This window comes from Macaca nemestrina, chromosome 13 (assembly GCF_043159975.1).
Source record: "Macaca nemestrina isolate mMacNem1 chromosome 13, mMacNem.hap1, whole genome shotgun sequence".
Taxonomy (NCBI): domain Eukaryota; kingdom Metazoa; phylum Chordata; class Mammalia; order Primates; family Cercopithecidae; genus Macaca; species Macaca nemestrina.
This window is the reverse complement of record NC_092137.1, coordinates 85,485,717-85,509,691: the sequence shown is the minus strand read 5'-3', so window position 1 is coordinate 85,509,691 and position 23,975 is coordinate 85,485,717. Positions and strand designations below refer to the sequence as shown.

At 45.7% G+C, this 23,975-nt stretch overlaps 1 protein-coding gene across 1 annotated transcript; it reads right to left on the bottom strand.

The window, feature by feature from the left end:
• Positions 1–16,756: 16,756 nt before the first annotated feature.
• On the bottom strand, positions 16,757–17,863 carry LOC105465366 (thymosin beta 10). Its single transcript, XM_011713780.3, has 3 exons — positions 17,709–17,863; positions 17,310–17,424; positions 16,757–17,038 (listed from the first exon to the last, which is right to left on the bottom strand). The coding sequence occupies exons 2-3, from the start codon at positions 17,407–17,409 to the stop codon at positions 17,004–17,006; spliced, it is 135 nt and encodes a 44-aa protein (XP_011712082.1). The 5' UTR covers positions 17,410–17,424; positions 17,709–17,863; the 3' UTR covers positions 16,757–17,003.
• Positions 17,864–23,975: the final 6,112 nt, after the last annotated feature.

Genomic DNA, 23,975 nt, shown 5'->3' with positions numbered 1-23,975 from the left:
TGTGTTCACGGAAGTAGCCTTCCCTGTAGGAGCACCCATGTGGTAGATATACTTAATATTGGGGTGCAGGACCAGATTTAATTTTTTCTTCCTCTTTAAAAAAAAATTTTTTTTAGACAGGGTCTTACTCCATTGCCCAGGTCTGGAGTGCAGTGGCTTGACCTTGGTTCATGCAACTCCCACCTCCCAGGTGCAAGCGAGTCCCCTGCCTCAGCCTCCTGAGTAGCTGGGATTACAGGCATGTGCCACCACACCCAGCTGCTTTTTTTTTTTTTTTTTGAGACGGAGTCTCATTCTGTCACCCGGGCTGGAGTGTAGTGATGTGATCTTGGCTCACCACAACCTCCACTTCCCAGGTTCAAGTGACTCTCCTGCCTTAGCCCCCCACCCCGCCTAGTAGCTAGGATTTCAGCCACGTGCCGCAATGCTTAGCTAAGGTTTGTATTTTTAGTAGAGACAGGTTTTGCCCTGTTGGCCAGCCTGGTCTCGAACTCCTGACCTCAGGTGATCCACCCGCCTAGGCCTCCCAAAGTGCTGGGATTACAGGTGTGAGGCACTACGTCTGGCCTGTATTAGTGTAGCGGTGGCCGGATCTCAGCTCACTGCAAGCTCCGCCTCCCAGGTTTACGCCATTCTCCTGCCTCAGCCTCCCGAGTAGCTGGGACTACAGGCGCCCGCCACCTCGCCCGGCTAGTTTTTTGTATTTTTTAGTAGAGACGGGGTTTCACGGTGTTCGCCAGGATGGTCTCGATCTCCTGACCTCGTGATCCACCCGTCTCGGCCTCCCAAAGTGCTGGGATTACAGGCTTGAGCCACCGCGCCCGGCCTATTAGTGTATTTCTAATATCAAAGCTCAATCTCTAGAAGGACTGTTACAAATTATTTCCTTTTAATTATAGCCAAGTTAATCATACACAAAATTTTTTATAACTTTTCTTTTTATGAACTTTATCATGATTTATACAGAAAATTTACAACACACTTGAACTTTTTATTTTGTCCTAAATTTCCCTCTTTCTTAAATAAACAGTCATTTCACTGTAGGACAAAAGTTTACCATACAAGATTATTTCTCATACAATATTATTCTCTTTTTCATCTTTGTTACCAAAAATGCATCTTTACATCTGTGACTCTGTTTACATCTCTTTCTCCTATTTACTAGTTTCTTTTTAATATCTTTTATAAATAGCCTTTACATAATATCTGTATTACACAAAATTCTTTTTGTCAAAAAGAATATAACTTTATGTCTTTCTTATATTTTTAAAATTTGCATATCTTATACATAGAATTATATAACTAGAATCCTTCTCTCCCTCCTTCCCTCCTTCCTTCCTTTCCTCCCTTCCTTCCTTCTTCTTTTTTCTGAGACAGGGTCTTACTCTGTTGCCCAGGCTGAAGTGCTACGGCATGATCATGGCTCAATTAAGCCTCCAGCTCCTGGGCTCAGGTAATCCTCCTGCTTTAACCTCCTGAGAAGCTGGGATTACAGGTGCCCGCCACCACGCCCAGCTAATTTTTATATTTTTAGTAGAGACAAGTTTTCACCATGTTGGCCAGGCTGGTCTTGAACCCCTGACCTCAGATGATCTACCCACCTTGGCCTCCCAAAGTGCTGGGATTACAGGTGTGAGCCACCGTGCCTGGCCTAAGAATAAACTTATTATGAAGAGTAGACTCATGCAATTATGGAGGCTGAAGGGTCCCACAATCTGCTTTCTACAAGCTGGAGACCCAAGAAAACCTGGGCTATAATTCAGTCTGGGTCCAGAGACCTGAGAAGCAGAGGAAATGATGACATAAATCTTAGTTTGGGGGCGGCAGAAGATAAAAGATGTGCCAGTTCAAGCAATGCGGCTGCATAGACACTGGGGAGGGCAATCTACTAGGCCCACCAATTCAAATGCAATTCTCATCCAGAAACACCCTCACAAATATACTCAGAAACAATGTTTAATCTGGGCCCACTCAAGTTGACCATAAAATTAACCATCACAGGCTCATATCAAGATGAGCATATTTTGGCCGGGCGTGGTGGCTCATGCCTGTAATCCCAGCACTTTGGGAGGCTGAGGCAGGTGGATCACCTGAGGTTGGGAGTTCAAGACCAGCCTGACCAGCATGAAAAATCCCTGTCTCTACTAAAAATACAAAATTAGCCAGTCTTGGTGGCACATGTCTGTAATCCGGTTATTTGGGAGGCTGAGGCAGGAGAATCGCTTGAACTGGGAGGCGGAGGTTGTGGTGAGCTGAGATCGTGCCATTCCACTCCAGCCTGGGCAATAAGAGCAAAACCATCTAATAAATAAATAAATAAAAAAAAATAAAGATGAACATATTTTGCTTTTACCAGTTAATGTGCTGCATTATGACAACAGATTTCCTAGTATTGAAATTTTATTGCATCCTTGGAATAAACCTTATTTGGCCATGTTTTGTTATTTTAATATACTTTTTGATTAAATTTACTAGTATTTTATTCAGAAGTTTGCAACAATATTCATAGTAGATTTTGTTTTCAGGATCATATTTGCTTTCTAAATGTTTTGGAAGGCATGTTAGAGTTCTCCAGAGAGCCAGTAGGATATGTATATATATAGTTGGCTCCTCATATCCGGGGTTTCTACATCAGTGAATTCAATTAATTGTGGATTGAAAATATCTGGGAGAAAAGCATTTATACTGAATATGTATAGACTTTTCTTTCCTTGTCATTATTTCCTAAACAATATGGTTTAACAGCTATTCACACAGCCTTTACATTGGTATTATAAATAACCTAAAGATGATTTAAAGTAGACTGGAGGATGTGTATAGGTTATGTGCAAATACTATGCCATTTTATAGCAGAGACTTGACCATCTCTGGATTTTGCTATCTGCAGGGAGATAAGAATTCCTGTCCTACAGGATATATAACAAAATAGCGATTGTTTTAAGACAGTAAGTCTTGGAGTTATTTGGTAAGCAGCAATAAGCCAGAACAAAACGTGTTTAAGAATACAGTTTGGCTGGACACAATGGCCCATGCCTGTAATCCCAGAACTTTGGGAGGCCGAGGCAGGTGGATCACCTGAGGTTAGGAGTTCGAGACCAGCCTGACCAATGTGGTGAAACCCCTTATCTCCTAAAAATATAAAAAATTAGCCAGGTGTGGTGGCGGGCACCTGTAATCCCAGCTACTTGGGAGGCTGAGGCAGGAGAATCGCTTGAACCCAGGAGGCAGAGGTTGCAGTGAGCTGAGATCACGCCACTGCACTCCAGCTTCAGTGACAGAAAGAGACTCCATGTCCAAAAAGAAAGAATATGATAGTCCTAACTACTCGGGAAGCTGAGATGGGAGGATAGCTTGAGCCCGACAGTTCAAGGCCAGCCTGGGCAACATAACCTAGAACCCATCCCCCACAGATATGAGGGGTGACTGTATATAGATGTATGAGAGGGGATTTATTAGGGGAATTGGCTCATGAGATTAGGGAGGGTGAAAAGTCCCACGACAGACTGTCTGCAAGCTGGAGACCATGGGACACCACAGTGGGGCTCAGTTCAAGTCCTAAAGTCTCAGAACCAGGGCAGCTGACGGCGTAACTCTCAGTCCAAGGCCAAAGGCCCGGAACCTGGGGGCTACTGATGTAAGACCCAGAGTCCAAAGGCCAGGGAGCCTGCAGTTCTGATGTCCAAGGGCAGAAGAAGGGTGGCCCAGCTTCAGGAGAGAGAAAAAAGCATTTGCCTTTTCTCTGCCTTTTGGTTCTATCTGGGCCCACAGCCAAGTGGATGTGTCCGCCCACATCGAGGGCAGATCCACCTCAATCAGCCCACCCACTCACATGCCAATCTCCTGTGAAAGCACCCTCACAGACACACCTAGAAAGAATGCTTTACCAGCTCTCTAGGTTCTCGACTCCCCACTTTATTCAGTTTTGCTTTCTGCAGTTTCAGTTACTCCTGGTCAACCTTGGTCTGAAAATATGAAACTAAAAATTCCAGAAATAAACAATTCATAAGTTTTATTTTTTTTTATTTTATTTTTTTTTTGAGACGGAGTCTGGCTCTGTTGCCCAGGCTGGAGTGCAGTGGCCGGATCTCAGCTCACTGCAAGCCCCGCCTCCCGAGTTCACGCCATTCTCCTGCCTCAGCCTCCCGAGTAGCTGGGAGTACAGGCGCCCGCCACCTCGCCTGGCTAATTTTTTTTGTATTTTAGTAGAGACGGGGTTTCACCGTGTTAGCCAGGATGGTCTCGATCTCCTGAACTCGTGATTCGCCCGTCTCGGCCTCCCAAAGTCCTGGGATTACAGGCTTGAGCCACCGCGCCCGGCCAATTCATAAGTTTTAAATGGCTCATCGTTCTGAGTAACATGATAAAATCTCATGGCATTCCACTCTGTCCCTCCCAGGATGTGACTCATCCCTTTGTCCGGCATTTCCACGTTGTATACACTACTCACCCATTAGCTAGTCTCTTAGCAGCCATCTCAGTTAGGACTGACTGTCACAGCATCACAGTGCTTGTGTTCAACTGTTTAACTTAATTGTTCTATTTTATTATTAGTTATTGTTAGTATCTTACTGTACCTAATTTATAAATTAAACGTTATCATAGGTGTGTACAGGGTTTAGTAGTATGTGTGGCTTCATACATCTACTGGGGATCTTGGAACATACCCTCCGTGGATAAGGGGAGACTAGTGTATTACTTAATCAAGTCAAGTTGACAGCTAAAATTAACCATCACAGGAAGCATATGTCCTTTTCTAACTACCGAAACAAATTTTGAGGTATTGAAGTTATTGCTTTCTTGCAGCTTTGAAAGCAATCGTCTGTGAAACCATCTGGGCCTGGCACTCTTCTAAGTGGTAACAATGTGTGGGTGTGCACGTGTGCGCGTGTGTGTATGTGTGTATGTGTCAGAGAGAGAGAGAGAGAGACACGTTATTCGGTGAATAGATTTATGACTGATTTAAAAATATTGGACTGTCTGGCTGGGCACAGTGGCTCACGCCTGTAATCCCAGCACTTTGGGAAGCCGAGGCGGACGGCACCTGAGGTCAGGAATTTGAGACCAGCCTGGCCAACATGGTAAAACCCAGTCTCTACAAATAATATAAAAATTAGCCGGGCATGGTGGCGCAGCGCCTGTAGTCCCAGCTACTTGGGAGGCTGATGGAGGAGAATCACTTGAACCCGGGAGGCGGAGATTGCACAGAGTGGAGATGGCACCACTGCACTCCAGCCTGGGCGACAGAGTGAGACTTTGTCTCAGAAAACAAAAACATGGTTGGGCACCGTGGCTCATGCCTTGTAATCCCAGCACCTTGGGAGGCCGAGTCGGGCGAATCACCTGAGGTCAGGAGTTCAAGACCAGCCTGGCCAACATGGTGAAAACCCATCTCTACAAAAATACAGAAATTAGCTAGGCATGATGGCAGGTGCCTGTAATCCCAGCTACTTTGGAAACTGAGGTGGGAGAATCGCTTGAACCCAGGAGGGGGAGGTTGCAGTGAGTTGAGATGGCACCATTGCACTCCAGCCTGGGTGACAGAGACTCCATCTTAAAACAAAAACAAAAACAAAACAAACAGACAAACAAAAAAGAAAACAAAAACAAACAAAAACCCAGTGACTTATATATCATAATAGAAGCTTATTTGTCTTCCTGATAAAGATTAAAGATGTCTGGAAGGAGCAGCCCACGCCTGGTATAGCAACTCTGAGATCCCAGTCTCCATAATGCTTTCTGCTGTACCATCCCACATCAGTTTCCATCCCTAGTGTCATTTCCTGGCCCTGGGTGGGAGTGGGAGCTGGGCTTCTGCATTCAGTGGTCCTCTTGGTGGGCCAGGCCTGGCATGGGATGTACTGGTGCCCAGATGCAAGGAGAAAATGCCTGCTAGAATCCAGGTGCCTGTGCAGATGAAATGGGAAAAGAAAAACCTCAAGCAGTGTGATGGTTAATTTTATGTGTGGAGTTGGCTATGGTGTCAGCTATTTGGTCAAACACTGTTTATATATTGCTGTGAAGGCATTTTGTAGATGTGATTGACGTGCAATTAGTTGACTTGAAGAAAAGGAGATAGTCTTTGTGGGTGAACCTCATCCAGTCAGTTTAAGGTCTTCAGAGAAAAAAACTGCAGTTTCTCTGAGAAGAAGGAATTCTATCTTAAGACTGTAATATGGAAGAACTGCTGGAATTTCCATCTTGATGGCCTGTCTTATGGATTTCAGACTTGTTAACCCTACATCATCTGACCCAATGATATCAGAGTTAAAAAGAAATTATTTAGGCAGAGAGTGAGGGTAAGGAAGTCCTCGGTAAGGTTTTCCTTTTAATGAAAAGCAGCTCCCAAATCATTTTCTTTTCTAACAAAGAGCAGCCTGTAAAATCGAGCTGCAGACATAGACAAGCAAGCTGGAAGCCTGCGTGGGTGAATGCCAGCAACTATGACAATAGGAAAATGGTACCTGGGACTAGGCATATTCAAAAGGGCGCTCCATCTTCCCTTCTCTTTGCCAGACACGTGTACAGTAAGGAGCAGACAACATGGTGCCCGCCAAATGGAAAGCCCATTTTCATAATAAGATTAGGATGGGGTGGCCAGCCTTCCTGAGCACTTTGTAAGCGTCACACCTGGTCCAACCAATCTGTGGGCCCTACGCAAATCAGACACCACCTCTGCAAGCCTGCAGAGCACTCCCATTCTGGGTCAGATTTCCCATTTGGAATCCCCTCTCTCGCGCAAGAGAGAGAGCTGTTCTCCTTTCTCTTTCTTTTGCCTATTAAACCTCGGCTCCTAAACTCACTCATTGTGTGTGTCCGTGTCCTTGGCGTGAGACAATGAACCCCCAGTATTTACCCCAGACAACAACAACAACGCCACTTCACCAATTTCTTAAAATCTCTTTCACTCCGTATGTGTGTGTGTGTGTGTGTGTGTCTGTGTGTGTGTCTATCTCCTATTGGCTCTGTTTCTCTCGAAAACCCTAAGTGATAGAAACAACTAACAGTTTGGGGACTCAGGAACCACTTTAGTTATTACTATGGATGTCAACATGTTCCAAGGCCTGTTTATACCATCCCTGAAATTCAGCTTCCGTAGCCCCCAAGCCATGTTGCTGGGTTCCATGGCTAGACTGTGTAAGCTGTAACTATTGTTGTGTCCATGGTTTGGTTTTCTACTCACTTTAATGGATCATTCTAAAGGTAAATATTTCCTGAATAGCCCAGTTTACTCGTTTTTATTTACTTCTTCAAAATTAGGGCACAAGATAAAATAATTTCATGATAGGTTAAATCCGTTGTTGGTTTAGACCACATGTGTGATCTTCCACAGAGTTGGACTGAGTGTTACTTATATATTACTCTCTCTCTCTCTGTCTTTGGAGACAGGGTTTCATTTACTTGCCCAGGCTGAGTACAGTGATGTGATCATGGCTCACTGCAGCTACTACCTCCCACGTTCAAGTAATCATCCTACCTCAGCCTTCCAAGCAGCTAGAACTAGGGGCATGTGCCAAGATGGCCAGCTAATTTTTGTTTATTTTTTGTAGAGACGCCAGTGGGCAGGGGGTGTCTCACTGTGTTGCCCATGCTGGTCTCGAACTCCTGGACTCAAGTGATCCATCTGCCTCAGCCTCTCAAGGTGCTGGGATTATAGGCATGAACCACTGTGTCCAGTCCACTCTTTCTTTTTAAAAAATCTATTTTCTGTGAATGATGAAATATTCTGATTCTTATTTTTTTAACTTTTTATTTTATTTTATTTTATTTTATTTTATTTTATTTTATTTTATTTTGGGGCAAGATCTCGTTTTGTTGCCCGGGCAGGAGTCCAGTGGCACAATCGCAGCTCACTGTAGCCTCGACCTCCTGGGCTTACGTGATCCTCTGACCTCAGCCTCTGGTTGATTTTTAAAATATTTTGTAACGATGAGGTCTCACTATGTTGCCAGGCTGGTCTCAAAATCCTGACCTCAAGTGATTCTCCTGCCTCAGCCTCCCAAATTACTGGGATTACAGGTTTGAGCCATTGTGCCTGGCAGGACATTTTTTTTTTTTTTTTTTTTAGATGGAGTTTTGCTCTCATTGTCCAGGCTGGAGTGCAATGGCATGATCTTGGCTCACTGCAACCTCCATCTCCGAGGTTCAAACGATTCTCCTGCCTCAGCCTCCCAAGTAGCTGGGATTACAGGCATAAGCCACCATACCCGGCTAATTTTTGTATTTTTAGTAGAGACGGAGTTTTGCCATGTTAGCCAGGCTGGTCTCAAACTCCTGATCTCAGGTGACCACCTGCCTCGGCCTCCCAAAGGGCTGGGATTACAGGGCTGAGCCACCACGCCTGGCCTATTTTTCTTTTTTTTTTTTGTAGAGACGGGCTTTTGCCACGTTGGCCAGGCTGATCTTGAACTCCTGGGATCAAGTGATCTGCCTGCCTTGGCCTCTCAAAATGCTGGGATTACAGGTGAGAGCCACAATGTCCGGGCTGTCTTTTGTAATCTTGACATTTTTGAAGGATATAGGCCAGTTGTTTTATATAAAGTCCTTTAAATTGGGTTTGTCTGGTGTTTCCTCATGATTGGATTCAGGCTATGCAATTTTTGTCAGGAGTATCATGAATGTGATGCTGAATTCATTTCAGTGTATTATATCAGGAAGTACGTAATGTTGGTTTATTCCGTTACTGGTGATGCCAACTTTAACCTGATTTAAAAAAATAATAGCATGTGACCTAGATTTGAAACAATCTCTGTCTTCCCTTTCCCTAGCCAGTGTGATTAGGCCAGGGGCGGGCACTTGACCTAATTCAGGCCAGCGAAAGTTAGGCCCAGGGTTTTTGTTCAAACTGGGTAAAGAGAAATTCTCTCTTCTGTAGCTCCTACACCTGGGAGGAATGTAATTTTTGAGCTGTAGCAGCTATAATGTCACCATGAGGGGAGAGTCAGCCTGAGAATGAAGATACAGAGCTGAGAGATAGAGAAAGGAAATCCAGGTCCCTGTGATGTCATTTAGTTATCTCCATCAGACACACCTGAAGCAAAACCAACTCCATGGACTTCTCATGTACATGAGTAAATAAATTCTTTTCGCTTAAGCAAGGTTGGATAGAGTTTTTGTTTTTGTTTTTGCTTTTTTGTCACAAACCAAAGAATCCTCATAATACGAGTATACACCTTACTCATTTTTTTCCTAAGAACATGCCAGATCAAAAAACCTGAACATCTGAGTAGCAGGAAACAAAATAAGAGATAGCTTGGCAGGAGATAACATTTGGACAAAAAAGTGACTCAAAGAATAGGTTCTTTTTAGCTATAGATGCTTCCATGAAGGTCTTGGGGCTGCATTGATGTAAAAGTAGGCATTTTTCCCCGCAGCATCGTCTTCTGAGATAATAAGATTTTTCCACAATATAGAAACAATTCCTAGCTATGGATTGTTTGACAACCTTGAATAGCATTTGTAGGGCCAGTGTTTTATCTTCTAATCAACAATCATTCTGATCTCGTTGACTTCTTTTTTTTTTTTTTTTTTTTTTTGAGACGGAGTCTCACGCTGTTGCCCAGGCTGGAGTGCAGTGGCGCGATCTCGGCTCACTGCAAGCTCCGCCTCCTGGGTTCACGCCATTCTCCTGCCTCAGCCTCCTGAGTAGCTAGGACTACAGGCGCCCGCCACCGTGCCCGGCTAATTTTTTGTATTTTTAGTAGAGACGGGGTTTCACTGTGGTCTCGATCTCCTGACCTTGTGATCCGCCCGCCTGGGCCTCCCAAAGTGCTGGGATTACAGGCTTGAGCCACCGCGCCCGGCCGATCTCGTTGACTTCTATGAAGCACACCAATGTAATATTGAAGAGATAGACAAGGATGCCGCAGGACTTCAGAGTAAACGTACAGTTAAGCCATGGCTGCACCAACAGTGCTGTCCTCTCAGATAGCTCAGTCTTCTGAATTTCACAGGGGAGGTAAAAAATCATCTTAGTGCTCTTTTAGTTTTAAATCAGGATACATAGTTCCATGATCCCATATTTTGTCATTAATCTGAGTTATCTGATCATTTTAGCTTTGAGAGAATTACATTACAAATAATAAATTTTGTAGCCAGGCGTGGTGGCTCACGCCTGTAATCCCAGCACTTTGGGAGGCTGAGGTGAGTGGATCACCTGAGGTCAGGAGTTCGAGACCAGCCTGGCTAACATGGTGAAACCCTGTCTCTAGTAAAAATACAAAATTAGCTAGGCATGGTGGCCTGCACCTGTGGTCCCAGCTACCTGGGAAGAATCACTGGAACCCAGGAGGTGGAGGTTGCAGTGAGCCGAGATCACACCATTTCACTCCAGCCTGGGCAACAGAGCAAGACTCCATCTCAAAAAAAAAAAAAAAAAAAAATCCATATTGTGTATCCTGATCAAGTACCTAGCCTAGGACCCAGTACTTAGCAGATGCTTAATATATTGTGGTTGAATAAATGGAGAAAGCAATGGATCAGTTAATAACTTTATTGCTCCTTCAATTTGTTTGGTCCTAACTAGCCATTGACTCCCACCAATCCAGCCTGCTGTTCTTTCACTTTGTGCTTCTACCTACACCACCCCCAGTGTTAGCTTCCTGGATTGTGCTTGATGCAGTTCCTATCATACTGTGATGTCTTATAAGTTCACCTTGCCCTTCACTGGGATCACCATAGGCACCAACTTTATTATGGGCTTGTTTTATTGTATCTCTGTACAATGTGTTGGCAATAAAACTAATTTGTAATACTCACTTGGGAACTTGTAAAAAACACTTTCTCTCTCTCCAAAGCAATTCCGTGTCTCTCTATGTACTTTCTGGGAAATGCTCTGGTTGTAGAATGCTTCAGTTTTCCCCTCTGAAACTCAAAGCAGAAAAATGAAGTCACATAGACAAGTAAAAATTTATTTTCATCTGTCAGATTACAATTTCTGTAATTTCAAATATAATCCGAAGTCTTGCTAATTCCCCCTCTGCAATATCTTTTATATCAGCCCTGCTTTCCTATCCCTATAGTCAGTGGTGTTCTGGAGCCAACTGGCAGCAGCTTGCAAAGAGCCAATTGTTACATTTTCAGAAAGCAGGCAAATTGGTTTTTAAACTGTTGGCAGCTTGAAATTAGCAATATTTACACCACGGAAATCAGCAAATGCTACAAATCAGCTGCTCCTCACCTCTACCCAGAACTGAGATGATTATTAGATATTTGCCAGCATACTAATATGGGAGGGTCTTTCCTTGATTAAAGTTTTCACTACCTCTTGTTTGAACTACTATAATATCCTACTAACCAGTATTTCTGCAGTTAAACTCTTCTCTTTCCAGCTGATCATTGTTAGAATACTTTGACTATAAGTAACAGAAAACCCAGCCATAGACTTCCTAAATGTAAGAAAAATTTATTGTTTTACATAACAAAAAGTTCAAAGATAAGGCACTTTCAGGAAAACTCAGCAACTCAGGGGCTTACCAAGGACCTAGATTCTTTCCATTTTCTTTTCTTTTTTTTTTTTTTTTTTTGAGACAGAGTCTTGCTCTGTCGCCCAGGCTGGAGTGCTGTGGCCGGATCTCAGCTCACTGCAAGCTCCGCCTCCCGGGTTCCCGCCATTCTCCTGCCTCAGCCTCCCGAGTAGCTGGGACTACAGGCGCCCGCCACCTCGCCCGGCTAGTTTTTTGTATTTTTTAGTAGAGACGGGGTTTCACCGTGTTAGCCAGGATGGTCTCGATCTCCTGACCTCCTGATCCGCCCGTCTCAGCCTCCCAAAGTGCTGGGATTACAGGCTTGAGCCACCGCGCCCGGCCTCCATTTTCAATCTTTGCCACCCTCATCATGTTAGCATTTCCCCCAGATGACTGTCATCTTTCACGTGTCATATTCTCACATCACCACATTTGTACTTATGCCTGTCTTGAAAAGGAAACACAGTCTTCCAAGAAGCCTGTAAACAGGCTTCCTCTCAGGTTTCCTTGGCCAGAATCACAACCCACCCTTATTCTTAGATAATGGAATTACCATGATTGGTTCAGACCACTGGTTCCCAACCCTTCAGAACCAACTTCTTCTTACATATAAAGTATTTTATAACAGCCCTCTTTCCTGAAATGAAAATCAAAGATAATATAACCTGCCCCCACACACACATTAAAAACATAAATATAAGCCCTAACCAGAATATAAAGGTAAAATAAAGGTAATTTATAAAAAAAGGTATATACATTTATATATATATATTTTATATATATATAGAGTAAATTGTATTACGAGTTCTAATTATTTTCTGCTTTCCCCACAATGGAATTATACATCCCAGCCTGATGACTTGCAATTTACAGTGCTTCTTTGACCAATGTAATGTGAATGGAAGTGCCACATCTGAGAAGACACACGGCTCTGCCATAACAACAGCATGTCTCAGATAGGGACTGCTCCTTTAGCCTGGCTCTCAGAATGAAAAAGACATGTGGAACAGGAGCAGAGCAGCAACTGATGTGTAATGTAAACAAGTAATAGATTTTTGTTGTTGTAAGCCATTGAGGTTTTGGGGTTTTTTGTTACTGCAGCATAACTTATCAAAAGCTGACTAACACAATATGGTACAACAATATTCTAGCATATAAAGAAGTAGTCTTCACTTTATGCATGTTTTCACTTATATGTAATATTATCATGATCCAGCAGCTTCAGATGGACATGATACAATTGTGTTGTATGAAAAATTCAGAAACCAAGAGGATATTTCTTTAGTGAAATGATTTTCTGCAATGGTGATCAATTCTTAGTGAAGCTGCAAGTTAAAAAAAGAAAAAGGCATCCCTCAATTACATGATAGTTTACATTCTTGGCACATAAAGTCTATAATAAAATTGAGCAAAATTAGTTGTTGCTGGACTCATATAAAGAGATGTTTTACCTAGATGAATAGAAGTCATGCATCTATTTACATTACATTCAAAAACAGGCAAAATATATACATGCTATTAGAACACATATAGGTATATGACTGGAGGGAGGCATTAGGGTGTGTTCAGTTTGCAAAGATTCATCAAACTGTACACTTCTGTGTGTTTTTCCATATATACGGTTTTTAAATTTTTGTTTTGTTTTTGAGATGGCGTCTCACTCTGTCACCCAGGCTGGAGTGCAATGGCACGATCTTGGCTCACTGCATCCTCCACCTCCCGGGTTCAAGCAATTCTCCTGCCTCAGTCTCCTGAGTAGCTGGGGTTACAGGTGCCAACCATCATGCCTGGCTAATTTTTGTATTTTTAGTAGAGATGGGGTTTCACCATGTTGGCCAGGCTGGTCTCGAACTCCTGACCTCAGTTATCTGCCCATCTTGGACTCCCAAAGTACTGGGATTACAGGTGTGAGCCACTGCACCAGGCCCCCATATATATGTTATAATACAGTAAAAAAGTTAAAACAAAGTCATTCATGAGACAAATCTTTGATGTGTAGGATTGTTCTATGCATTTCAGAATGTCAAACATTTCTGGTCTCTGCCTATGAACTGCCAATACTGTCCCCTAATTATTATGACAACCAAAACAAAACAAAATGTCCTCACAAATTTTTATAGTGCTGAACCCCAAAGTGCCTTAAGTTTATACTACTCAAACATCATTTCCTGCGCTGGGTCCTCTGAAGCTCATTGATTGACTGATATCTGCATAAAATTGGTCTTTCATTGGCCATTCTTCATAGGCAGGGTAGAAGAAGATGATGTGTGGGTGTTGGTGTTGATGTTGTTATTGTTGTTGGTAGTGGTGTGGTGATGGTGATGGTGGTGGTGATGGTGAAGATGTTGGCAATGGTGATGGTGGAGGTGGTGATGGTAGTATGGATGGTGGTGATGGTGGTGGCAATGGTGATGATGATAATGGTAGTGGTGGTGGTGATAGTGGAGATGATGGTGGTGGTGGCAATAGGGATGGTGGTGGTGATGATGGTGGCAATGGGGATGGGGTGGTGTGGTGATAGTGGTGCTGTTGATGGTGATAAAGGTTGTGGCAATGGTCATGGTAATGGTAGTGGTGTGGTGGTGGAGGTGCGATGGTGGTAATGGTGATGGTGGTGGTGGCGGCAATGGTGATGGCGGTGATCACAGTGATGGTGGTGGCAATGATGATGGTTGTGATGGTGGTGGTGGTTATGGTGTTAATGGCAGTGATGGTGGTGGCAGTGGTGGTAGTGGTTGGGTACGTAGCCGTCTGTATCAGCCACAGCATCTTCCACATGCTATCACAAACATCTTAGATAACTTTGCCCCAACCCTCAAAATCTGCAGTGGTTTCCAACTGTCTATAGGAAAAACCACACCCTACTTACCTGCTAGGGTAATTTTGAAGTGCTTCTGTTTGCACAGAACCTTTACCTTTCCCATTGCTGAACATGCTGTAGTATCACTATACTTTGCTCCTCCTTCTGTTGAGAAAGCCCTGCTCTCATTCTCACTTCTCTACGTCTTCATTCAAATGGTTCCTCTTCCATGAAGCAGCGCCCTGTCCCAGGGTTAGCCACTCCTTTGTCTACTTTCCCAGAGGGTTTTACTTAAATCTCTCTTTAGCATTTATTTTATTCTGCCTTTTGTGTAGTTAGTTGGCACATGTCTTTTATAGCCTCCACAGGCCTAGTACAATGATGGGCACTGAGTTCTAAAAAAAAAAAAAAAAAAAAAAAAAAAAAAGAGTGTTGAATTAAGCAGAACAGGAACACAGCTTCTGAATTTCTCTGAAATCAGCAACCCAATATCCAAAATCTTTTAGCTGGCTGAGACCTATAGTTGTCATCTGGGTAATATAGAGCTTCCTAACAATAGCTTCAATTATAGGTTAACTGTACTTCCCCTTATTTTAATAGGATTGCATCCTGAACTGGGCTCAGGGAAGGAAATGAAGGTATTTGCCTTCCTCGAACTTCCACAAGTTCACCATGCTTGGGTCCTGTCAATGTGTACATAGAACAGAATAGAATCAACAAGACAGTGGGGGAGGAGGGCTGGTAGCAGCTTGGCTTTAGCATGGCCAAGATGGAGCAGGTGAGGCCAGGTGATGCTTCAGTTACAATTCAGTGAGCATTTATGAGTGTCTACTAAGTGCTGGCTACTGTGAGAGTCACCAGTATCAATTAATAAGAATCTTTCGGCCGGGTGTGGTGGCTCACGCCTGTAATTCCAGCACTTTGAGGGGCTGAGGCGGGTGGATCATCTGAGGTCAGGAGTTCAAGACCAGCCTGGCTAACATGGCGAAACCCTGTCTCTACTAAAAATACAAAATTAGCTGGGCGTGGTGGTGCATGCCTGTAATCCCAGCTACTCAGGAGGCTGAGGCAGGAGAATCCGGGAGGCGGAGGGAGGTTGTGGTGAGCTGAGATCGTGCCATTGCACTCCAGCCTGGGCAACAAGAGTGAAACTCCATCCCCCCCAAAAAAAAGAAAAAGAAAAAGAAAAAAAAAGACAACCAAAAAATTAGCTGGGCGTGGTGGCCCATGCCTGTAATCCCAGCTCCTGGGGAGACTGAGGCAGGAGAATCACTTGAACCCGGGAGGCGGAGGCAGTGAGCCGAGATCACACAGTCCCACTCCAGTCTGGGTGACAAGAACGAGACACCATCTCAAAAAAAAAAGATTGTTTCTCTATTTACTCTAATGGGGGAGGTGATGTATGTGTGCAGGTACCAGGAGGGAGGTGCAGATAGGAATTCAGAGAGAATGTCTTTGGGCATGGGTCTCCCTGCCAAGCCCAGGTGTCCTGACTCTGGTGTGCTGTGGTTGCCTATCTCACTCACTAGATTTTAAATTCCTTGTGGACAGGGACCGTACCTCATTCGAATTAACTGCCTTCACCCAGTGTCCAGCCTCTTGGGGCCAGGCAAAAATGTGGGACAAATCACTAAGCAGTGTCCTATCCACCCTCCTTAAAGAAAACTCCACCCCTGTCATTATAAGCCTGTTTCTTCTGCTACTGAATGGCCTGCAGCCCCAGGTTCCCAACTGTCAGGCCCCCTTGGGCTGGTCCCATTCCTTCCGGGTGGGTTTGAGGTGTCATCCGTTGGAGCTTGGCCGCCAGCGCCAGTCCTCCCGCCCGCCCTCCCTCCCACCCCCCACCCCCCACCCCCCCCACCCCCCACCCCATCCCCACCCTTCCTGCTGAACACTGTGTGGTAGCAGCTCAGCCTAGCACTTCCTCTAATGGCTAATGCTTTTGTGGGAGGTTCTGAACTAGGGTTAAAAGACAAAAAGCTCTTCCCCCTCTCCCCTCCCCCAGTTCTAGTGTTGCTTCCTCTAGTTCTGACGTTCCCGTTGCTGTATCCCTAGATCCCGCCTTTGTTTTAAGCTCCAGAAGAATGCCTTCCGGAGACTTTGTGACCTCACCCAGTTTCCAACATTCCAGATTGTCTTTGCTTTCTCCCCAGACTTTAAAATCAGTGTTCCCTTCTGAGTCAGCTAGGAGGCCGGAGGGAAACAGTGGGGCTTTCGAAGCTTATCAAAAGCAAACCTTGCTCTTTTGAAAAAGCATTTTCCAAAGCAACTTGGGGACAAAGTGGGGTTAAATTTTACACAGATTGCTTACGAGCAAGAGTTAAGCAACTAACAAGACATGAAATCTTACGGAGAAGTAGGTAAAGCCAAAATTAAAAACTCCCTCCGGGTCAGCCCATTCTGCGACCCACCTCCTCCCCTCTGCGGCAGGGGGCTTTGCTGCAGTGGCACTGCCCACGCATACTCAACCAAGAGACTCAGACCACGCCAGCCATGCCACGAAGTGTGTTTTATTTTCATTATTCATACAAATAATTTTCTATAATATTCCAGGGCAAACCGGAGAATTTGGCAGTCCGATTGGGGGGGGTCCCTTCAGAGACCCACAGGCCGGTGGCATCGGCGCGGAGTGCCCAGGTTCACAGTGCAGCTTGTGGCTCGTGTCCATCTTGCAGGTGGCTCTTCCTCCACATCACGACTGGGGTCTCGAAGATGACGGGGGTAGGAAATCCTCCAGGATTTTAGGAAATTTCACTCCGCTTCTCCTGCTCAATGGCTGTGGAGAGCGGGAAGCGGGCGCTGGAGGGGAGCTGCAACCCCCACCCGCAACCGAGGTGCTTCCCAGTGTGGGCGAGGCACCCACGAGGTGTGGGGATTTAGAAGGAAGCTTGGGGCTGGGGAGAGACAAGGCGCTTTGTGAAACTGAAAGAGTGGCCGGGGCCGCCCAGACCGCGGGCAACGGCCGGGTGCGGGGTGGAGGAGAGGGTTTGCAAGGAAGAGCAGGGTGAGGGGCTGGACTGGGGCGCGGGAGACCGAGGCACACTCACTCTCTTTGGTCGGCAGGGTGTTCTTCTCCTGCGTCTCCGTTTTCTTCAGCTTGGCCTTATCGAAGCTGGCGATTTCCCCCATGTCTGGTTTGTCTGCCATTTTCTTAAAACAATCCTAGTGGGCAAACGAAGGCGCTTGACCTGGGGCTGGGGGCCAGCGTCGCCCTCTGCGCTCCCCGCCGACGCCTCTCGACGTGGCACTCGCGCCAAGGCGTGGCGAGCAGCCCCAAGGCCGAGGATCTGGGCGCGTCCGGCACCCCCCTTCTCGGTCCCAGGGCGTGGTCGCCGGCCCCTGCGTCCCGTCCGAGAAGGGCGCCTGTCGCGGTTGCGGCGCGCCTGTCCGGTGCACAGGATCCGGCCACACCCTGGGTGGGCCCCCAGCCCCGACGCCGCACTCACCGTGTAGTCGGGTTCCGAGCCCGGGATCCTGGTGCTTCCACTCGCGTTGCTGCAGCAAGAGACAAAAGAGCGGCGCCCGCCCCTAGCCTTATATACGCCGCGCCCCGCCCCGCCCCTCACCCGCCGCAGCAGGGGCGGCGCTGGCACCCGAGGGGCGGGAGCAGCGCGGGCGGCTCCTCGCCCTGCCGCGCCCTCCGCTGGGCTGCCAGCCCGTCTGGGCGCGGCTTCTCCCGTGCCCGGCACCCCCAGCTCACAGTGTGCCTTGCGTGGAGGCTGTAGTCGCCGCCAGGGTGGGCGCTAGGTACCCGGGTTTGCTTTTGCGGCTACATTTCCCCCTTTCCGGGAATCTGCTGTTCACCCCGCAGAAAGGATATGGGACCGACTGGGGAGGGTGTGTGGTTTTGTGCATGTGCAGATATGATGTGTAGCCGTGGGTGTGGATGTGCGGGCGTGCACGCGCACTCTGCAGCAGTCCTTGCTCTGGGAGACGCCCCACCCCTGTCGCCCCCACGCCTCTTGCTTTTGCTCCTCCAGAGTCCCCTTCCCTCCCCCACTTTTCCTCTCCTCCGGGAGACTGAGTCCTAAGCTGGTCCTGCACTAAAAGAATTCGAGCTGAGGGTCCCGTAGTGGAGCGGGGAGCGGGGGCGGGGGGAGGGGAGGAGGAAGGGGAGGGGAGAAATAGGTTTCCAGCGCTCTTTGCTCAGGTTGGGGGCGGTTGCCCTCTGGTCAGTCGTCCCATGTTCCCTGAACTGGGCGGTTCCAGCAGGATCGTTGGCGTGGCGGGTGCTCCTTAAATGCTGTTAGATGCATTGTGTGAAGGGCTGTGGTGAGAACAGGGCGTCCCGAGAAGGCTCGCAGTGTTCTTTTTCTCGCCGAGCTCCTGGAAACACTGTTATCAGCGGGTGCGGTTTTCCTCCTTGAAGTTAACCTTGAGGATAGTAGAGACCCACATGCCTACAAACGTTCTTGTTTTTCTTATTAACCCATTGTAGGAGTGGTATACTGCAATTATTCACATCTTTCTTAGAAAAGTTGTATTTTCAGCCTGTGTAACACCGTTAGGTAATAAGTTCCATAAATTACCAGCCCAGGAGTTAAGGCTGGTTTTTCTTTTATTTGTCCTGACCTTTCCTTTTTCAAGTGTGAAGTATTACCAAGCCCTTTAAAGTGGGATTTGGTGGTAACAGCCTAAATTCGGTCCTGATTTTATTTATTTACTTTTTTTGAGACAGGGTGTCACTCTGTCACCCAGGCTGGAGTTCAGTGGTGTGATCACGGCTCATGGCAGCCTGAACTTCCCTGGTTCAAGTGATTCTTCCTCCTCAGCCTCCTGAATAATTGGGACTGCGGGCGTGCACCAACACTAGCGGCAAATCTTTTGTATTATTTTCGTAGAGACGAGATTTCACCATGTTGCCCAGGCTGGTCTTGAACTTCTGGGTTCAAGCCATCTGCCTGCCTCAACCTCCCAAAGTGCTGGGATTACAAGCCTGAGCACCACTGCCCCCTTCTCCCCTCCTGATTTTGCCTGCTTTTCTCACTTTCCTTCAGTGTGTTTGGAACAGTGGGAAGAGAGCTTAGGCTTGTGTGTCCTTGGGCAAATCTTTTCCTTAGTTTCTTCATCTATAAAATAGCTTTGGCATAAACTTAGATAAAGAAGAGGCATCAAGTGGATACCTTTTTTTTTTTTTTTGAGACGGATCTCACTCTGTTGCCCAGGCTGGAGTGCAGTGATGTGATCTCAGCTCACTGCAACCTCTGCCTCCTGGGTTCAAGCGATTCTTGTGCCTCAGCCTCCCAAGTAGCTGGTATTACTGGCACGTGCCACCATCTCCGGCTAATTTTTGTATTTTTAGTAGAGATGGGGTTTCACCATGTTGGCCAGGCTAGTCTCAAACTCCTGACCTCAAGTGATTCGCCCTCCTTGGCCTCCCAAAGAGCTGTGATTACAAGTGTGAACCATTGTGCCTGGCCTCAAGTGGATACTTAAAATAGCAACGTCATTGGAATATCACACTCATATTTGATGAGTGCATTGGTTAACTTCTGCTGCAATATGCCATGTAACAAACCAGCCAAAGCTCAGGAGTTTAAACAATTATTTATTCTTGTTCCTATATGGGCAGGTCAGATGGTGCTGGGCTGGGCCAGGCTGGGCTTGGCTCCAGACTTTGGATTGGATCTAGGTTTGCTCCACAGGTATCTTATCCTCTGGCTGATTCTTTGGTGATGGCAGAATAGCAAGAGGGTTGTCCTGCAAGATAGTGTAGAAATGTTAAAGTGTCAAAGCATGTCATATACTGTCATGTTTGCTATCATCCTATTGGTCAAGCCCACCATCAACAGAGTGGGGAAAATATTCCACCTATGGTAAGAGAGGGAGGGTAGTGAACATTTCTTGAATGAAAGCGGAACTTCACAGGCAGGGTCGGCAAATAACTGTAACACACAGCCCCCAAAGTGGCTTAATGCAATACAAGTTTATTTTATTTTTTGATTTTTGAGATGGAGTCTTGCCCTGTAGCCCAGGCTGGAGTGCAGAGGCATGATCTCCTCTCACTGCAACATCTGTCTCCTGGGTTCAAGCAATTCTCCTGCCTCAGCCTCCCGAGTAACTGGGATTACAGGCATGCACCACCACACCTGGCTAATTTTGTATTTTTAGTATGGATGGGGTTTCACCATGTTGGCCAGGCTGGTCTTGAACTCCTGACCTCACATGATCCACTCGCCTCGGCCTCCCAGAGTGCTAGGATTACAGGTGTGAGCCACTGTGTCTGGCCTACAAGTTTATTTTCTACTCATGCAGCAACATTCTATGCTGATGTTGCTGGTCAGGCAATTCTTTTCTATGCAGTGACTCAGGAACTCAGGCCCCTTCTCTCTTATTACTCTTCTCTCCTCTAGGTCCTTGAAGTCCACACCATCCAGTCAGTGGACGGGGAAAGAGGAAAGGCTAGAGGCCCACACTAGAATTTTTATGGACCAGGCTTGGAAGTAGTCTCCATTACTTTCGTTCTCATTTCTTTGGCCAGAGCTTGTTCACTTGGTTTCGCATAACTGCAGAGGAGGCTGGGAAATATAGTCTAGCTGTCCCTAGGAGAGAAAGAAAGCAGGGTTGGGTGGTCTTGGAGTGGTCTCTGCCATACACTGTTGAAGGATCTGCTAAATAGAAAGTAAAAATATCCAGATTTTCAGAGACAATGACTCTTTGGAGGGTTTCACTGGCACTTGACATCTTTTCAGTTGCAATGCCAATAATTGTTTAGGTATTATTATAATACATTCCCAGGCCCCAACTTTGACCTGGGTGTAGGAGTATTCAATTGTACCAATTTGGACCCATGGTGAACTTCCATTCCAACTTCCCTTTATTGAGAAAACAAAGGAGTTGACTTCTAAATATAGCTATGGAGACCTATGTTTGGTGACTGAGTGAGTATGCAAGACTCCCAAACAAAGGAGCTTTAAGGGGACTTGCAGACAGACATTCCTTATTCTTGCTCAGTGCAACCCTGTGGCCCATCTCTACCACAGCAGGCAGCTTCTTTGGCATTCATTGCTGAAGGACAATGGTCAAATTTATGTCTCAGCCAGTCCCATGGGCAGTGGTTTTAAAACATCTTCATGTTCTTTGACATTTTCCCACCATTTCTTGGGTACAGACTGGCCTTAGTGACTTTATTTTAGTGAATAACACATGGAAGGAATGATGCCTTTGTGACTTCTGAGGCTAGGTCATAAAAGACCACATGGTTCTTTCTGACGTTCTTTCAGGATACCTCCAAGTTGTGAGAAAACCAAGCATCTACAAGGAAAGGCCACATGTTGGCATTCCAGCCACAGCCTCAGCTGAGGTCAGAGCCAATAGCCAGCATCAACCACTAACCACACAAGTGAAGGAGCCTTCGAAGCTTCAAACTGCCTCAGCTAATGCCAAGTGGAGCACAGATGAGTTGTCCCTGCCTAAATTGCAGACTCATGAGCAAAATAAATGTAGTTGTTTTAAGACCCTAAGTTTGAGAATATTTTGTTACACAGCATTAGATAACTGGACCACCATGAGGTAGATATATTATAACCTGGTGATTCCAGGCACTCAGATCTCATTTGGGGATTTTTTCCTACATACTTAATGTAACACACATATACTTATTCAATAAATGTCTACTGAATGCTCACAAAATATCTGGGAGCATTCTGGCTATGGAAGATACAATGAAACTCTCGAGTTACAAGTGTAGTGTCAGTCAATAATATTCATGGTCATGCCTCCTATTCACTTATGACTTGGAGTGCCACTTACACATGACAACATTTCAGCCTGCTGCTGGGAACAGATTTTATACTGTTCACAGATGGAATAGACAAAGCTGAACTACTAAACTGCAATGATATTGCCATTTTCTTTGTCAAGAAGGATGTTCTGGAAAATGTAGAACTAATAAGAGGAACTAAGAAAGTCTTGATGACTGTCAACCTGGTGGGGGTGGGGGATGCCTTTGGAGGCTTGCCATGGGGCTTCATTCCTCAGACTTGTCCAACTTGACACTTTTATCAGAGACTGGAATGAGGATGTAGATAGAATGATTATGTTATGAAGGATGAACCTCTAAGCTCCAAAACCAACTGGATCCCGTGAAGAAATGAACAACATGTGATGAGATAAACCTGATAGAGACAGATGTGGAAGCCTCCTGGCCCTAATATTAATCCTACCAATACAGGGAGAGATGATTCACATGGTTAACTGGCAAATGGCAGTGAAATTTGTGATTGTATGGATAGGAAGAAAGAGTCCAGTCCAGATTTCCTTTAATGTAAGAAAACCATTCACTCCTGCTATAGGACCTTTGCCCTCATTTATGCTCTTCTTGTTCTAAACATACGCATTGTGCACATTCTTCCTTCATTTAGGAACCTGCTTAAGTGTCTCTTTCCTCAGAGAACTCTCCTTGGCCCACATACAGAGCAACACCCTTGTCATTCTCTTGTCCTTTAGTGTGTTTCAGTTTTCTTCATAGAATCCATCTCTAACCAATATACAAGTAAACATGTTACACATTCATTTCTTTGTGTATTGTCTATGTTCTGCCATAGAAAATGGGAGACCTCACCTGTCTCATTCACCACTGTATCCCCAGCACCTACGGCAATGCCTGACATATAGTAAGTACTCAGTCAATATTCTTTGAACAAATGCATAAACCTGGGCAGTTTCCAGGCAGAGCAAAAAAATGCTTAACTTCCTAATTGAAATGGAATGAGCTACTTTGGGGGAAGTGATCAGTTCACTGTCATTGGAGGCATTCAATGAGAAGAGGCTATCCTCAGTGAGAAGAGGATAGCCAAGTATTTGGACTGTTATAGAGATGGGCCAGAGTAGGCTCACAAGTGAGGAAACCTTGCCCTAGATGACTTCCCTGGTCCGTCTGTTGCTACTATTCCATTTGTGAAACAGTCTCCTTCTGAGTGCCAGTTTTGCCAGCCTGAAAATTTTACCAGCCTGAAAATAGTTGCCAGCCTCACACAAAGGAGGCAGGGGAAGCAAAGAAATCAGGCTGTGAATTCCATGTTTTCCACACCATCAAAATGCTGTATGTTTTTGTAGGTTATGGGGCTGAAGAGCTCATCCAAGATAAAATTGTGAAGAAAATAAAATGGGTGTTTGAGGTTCAGCTTCAGCAGGGATTGTTCTGCTCTGTGGAGAACAGCGTGGGTTAGCGCCTACGTCAACCTTGGCAGTTGCTTAGGTAGCCCAGGTGGCTAAAGGCCACAGTGTGAGTGAGAATGTTACTGTTTGATTTTTCATCTCTGCCGCTAGAATAGCGATGATGACAGCGACTCACGTTACTGAGCAGACACTGTGTTCCAGATTCGGCAGTTAGGACTTCACATGTATTATCTTATTTAATCCTTGACAAAATAGTGTGAAAGAGCAGGATTTTAAACATCTCTGCTTTAGAGTATAGGTATCTAAGGCTCGGTCAAGGCCACACAGCTGGTCATTGGTATTGCTGGGATTTGAATCCCAGTCTGGCTGATTCCAAAGCCTGGGCACCTCACCACTGCACCGCCCTTGCCTAGACCCTGCAGCAGGGTTTGCAAACTGCCAGCCTGGATCCAGCTGGCATATGTATTTTGTCTGGCCACGCTAAATTTAACAAAAACTTCAGCCAGCCCTCAAACATTGGAAGATTTCCGTGCTGAAGATCTAGTAGCACTGGGTCTGTATTTTCTCATGGTAACACCACAGTGAACAGCTGC